This window comes from Penaeus monodon, chromosome 28, assembly GCF_015228065.2.
Source record: "Penaeus monodon isolate SGIC_2016 chromosome 28, NSTDA_Pmon_1, whole genome shotgun sequence".
Lineage (NCBI taxonomy): Eukaryota > Metazoa > Arthropoda > Malacostraca > Decapoda > Penaeidae > Penaeus > Penaeus monodon.
This window is the reverse complement of record NC_051413.1, coordinates 31,415,137-31,415,631: the sequence shown is the minus strand read 5'-3', so window position 1 is coordinate 31,415,631 and position 495 is coordinate 31,415,137. Positions and strand designations below refer to the sequence as shown.

General features: G+C 39.8%; 1 protein-coding gene across 1 annotated transcript in view; it reads right to left on the bottom strand.

Annotated features, from left to right (window-relative positions):
• Positions 1-32: 32 nt before the first annotated feature.
• The window catches only part of LOC119591498, a gene marked incomplete in the record, with an annotated part of 6,602 nt that continues 6,139 nt past the window's right edge, over positions 33-495 (bottom strand). Inside the window, 1 exon segment of the mRNA XM_037940244.1 lies at positions 33-491. Within this exon segment, the coding sequence (XP_037796172.1) occupies positions 322-491 (170 nt within the window).

The window sequence follows — 495 nt, the reverse complement described above, 5'->3', positions numbered from 1 at the left end:
CGATGACAAAATAAAGGCCATGAAAATACAGCTGAAAGCGGAATTATTTATAATCATGAACTAATCCAATCTCAAATTATTCAAAACTCCAGTAAACAAAGAACATAGATCCGTAAACCATAGGAACCTATTTGTTAATCTCTCTCCTTCTCTTTGTAAATAAACCATTCTAGTCCCAGTTTACAAATACGTTTATATATCCCCACCTCCTTCGTTCTTTTTTTTTTTTATATAGAATAAACAAACATATACAACGCCACATGTCTCTCACATAACACCGAAATGAGAAGAAATTATTACACGTAATAAACAGACGTCCTTCTATTCCTTGACGGGCTTGCAAGGCTGGCAGCGACAACTGACGACGTTTTCAAAGGCTTTCTCGAAGGTGAAGCCGTCATCGCAAGCGAGAGGGATTTTGAGGGTTTCCAGCTTGTCCACCTGACAGCTACTGCAGCGGTTGCCTTGACTCCAGATTCCTGCTTCCCGTTCTGA